Here is a 2,500-nt window from a genome sequence, read left to right as displayed (position 1 = left end):
ACGAGACCCAAAAGAGCCCCGTATCAGTATTTATTGTCACTACCTCCCCGTATCGGGATTGGGTAATTTGCGCGCCTGCTGCCTTCCTTGGATGTGGTAGCCGTTTCTCAGGCTCCCTCTCCGGAATCGAACCCTAATTCCCCGTTACCCGTTGCCACCATGGTAGGCCACTATCCTACCATCGAAAGTTGATAGGGCAGAAATTTGAATGAACCATCGCCGGCGCAAGGCCATGCGATTCGTTAAGTTATTATGATTCACCAAGGAGCCCCGAAGGGCGTTGGTTTTTTATCTAATAAATACACCCCTTCCTGAAGTCGGGGTTTTTAGCATGTATTAGCTCTAGAATTACCACAGGTATCCATGTAGTAAGGTACTATCAAATAAACGATAACTGATTTAATGAGCCATTCGCAGTTTCACAGTACAAGTTGCTTATACTTAGACATGCATGGCTTAATCTTTGAGACAAGCATATGACTACTGGCAGAATCAACCAGGTAACTTCATAGCAAGACGTCCCGGGGGGCCCGCCCGCCTTGCGGTGGGAGGGTCCCGGGAGCCCAGACCCCCGAGGGGGTAGAATGTAGTTAGATGGAAGGGGCGCACGGGGCGCCCGGTCGCAGCGGCACCCCCGGCGTACCGGGGGGACGTTGAAACCATCCAATTGCCCCCACTAAACTCCTCAGCACCAGTCCGCACGCAGGGATCCGACCAGGCGCCCGTGAAGGCGCTGAGCGGCTGCGGCATGTGGCCCTCGGATGAAGGGACCAGACCCCGTGGACAACGCCGGCGAACGGCGGATCCCACGGGGCGGCTCCCTCCAGGAATCTGAGTTTCGGGGATGGCCAGCGGCCAACGATCCACAGACTCCAACGGTGCCGGGCGCCAAAAGGCCCCCGGGCTTCGGTCACCGCAGCGGTACACCAGAAACCAGCAGCGCGTCAAGTCCTGCCCCATACAATCCAGGCCGGGCGTCGCCAACAAGTGGGACACTGCGCGGGGAGGAGGGGATGGGGGGGGGTCAAGAGTTGGTGGGCGTCGGGCGCACCCCTGCAGTGGGTAAGCCCCCCCGGAGAGTTGCGGTGCGGCACGAGGCGGCGACCAACAAAACCCGAAAAGGGATGAAATGGCAGGGAAGAATGAGAGTTGAGTTATCCTCGTCTCTACACATACTCACCGACCATTTTTGGGATGAGTTTTTTCATATTGCAGTAGAAGTGGCTAGAAATTGCTCCGGGGGACAATTTTTGTATGGGGGTGGTCCGTGCACGACAAAAACACCATACAAAGTGGGCCACTTTTTCCCAACCCTGAGTGACTTTTTGGGGACTTAGTCGTTTTCATTTTCAAAAAGTCACGTGTTGGGCCCTTCGGGCATGGCTTCGGCGGGGTGCCCCCGAGCGCCCCCCCGAAGGCTCCCTGGCTCGGGGTACCCCCACCCCTATGCTTCCGGGGGGAGATTAGGTATGTTGATGGAATATATATATCGATGGCCAGTTGGTCCATGTTGACTCCCGACCACACCACCACACACCTGGATATATATATATCACACATGGATGTGTGTTGTGGTCCGTGGGGGGGGATGATCCTGGGCTCAACTGGCCAACCCGTGGCCCCCCAACATGACCTCGCCGGCGTCACCTGGCCCCCCCCAGTCGACCTCGCCGGCGCTCCCCCCCCCAAGGCCACCCCCCAACATGACCTCGCCGGCGTCACCTGGCCCCCCCAGTCGACCTCGCCGGCGCTCCCCCCCCAGGCCACCCCCCAACATGACCTCGCCGGCGTCACCTGGCCCCCCCCAGTCGACCTCGCCGGCGCTCCCCCCCCAGGCCACCCCCCAACATGACCTCGCCGGCGTCACCTGGCCCCCCCCAGTCGACCTCGCCGGCGCTCCCCCCCCAGGCCACCCCCCAACATGACCTCGCCGGCGTCACCTGGCCCCCCCCAGTCGACCTCGCCGGCGCTCCCCCCAAGGCCACCCCCCAACATGACCTCGCCGGCGTCACCTGGCCCCCCCCAGTCGACCTCGCCGGCGCCCCCCCAACATGACCTCGCCGGCGTCACCCCCTTTGGCGTCGCTCCCCAAGACATCTGTACGAACTGGCGAGTATCCCAACTTCCAATATCTCGCCCCCTCTTGGGGCGCTTGCTCTCTAGTCCCACACCCCGGGCACCTGACTCCGGGCCCGATACAGGTGCCCCTAGCTAGATACCCCGATGAAGAGCCCCGGGTATACCCCCCGGGGCCTCGCGCCTGGCCGCCCGCTTCGCGCGCGCGCCTTCGGCGCCCCCTCTCCTCATTCGTCCCTCCTTCCCTGGCCTCGCCCGGCCAACTCCCCCCGACGCCAACTGGCGCCCTCACCCCCCCAGCCGGCCCCCGCCGGCCGCGCCCCTCCGCCCCGGGGCCGGGGGACCGGGGACCGCCTGCAGTGCGGGGTTGCGTGGGCGCCGGTAGGCGCCGGGGTCCTACTGGGGAGGTCACCCTGCCAGGGCC

The 2,500-nt window shown here is 63.0% G+C and overlaps 1 protein-coding gene across 1 annotated transcript; it reads left to right on the top strand.

The window, feature by feature from the left end:
• Positions 1-1,703: 1,703 nt before the first annotated feature.
• N7479_011527 (uncharacterized protein) lies at positions 1,704-1,925 on the top strand (the record flags this gene model as incomplete). The annotated part of the gene is made up of 1 exon (XM_057259218.1): positions 1,704-1,925. One exon carries the CDS (start codon positions 1,704-1,706, stop codon positions 1,923-1,925), a length of 222 nt encoding a protein of 73 aa, XP_057103684.1.
• Between the last annotated feature and the right edge of the window lie 575 nt (positions 1,926-2,500).

Source organism: Penicillium vulpinum, assembly GCF_028829585.1.
Source record: "Penicillium vulpinum strain IBT 29486 chromosome Unknown utg000007l_segment0_segment0, whole genome shotgun sequence".
NCBI classification, from domain to species: domain Eukaryota; kingdom Fungi; phylum Ascomycota; class Eurotiomycetes; order Eurotiales; family Aspergillaceae; genus Penicillium; species Penicillium vulpinum.
This window is presented reverse-complemented; position numbering and strand designations above follow the sequence as displayed.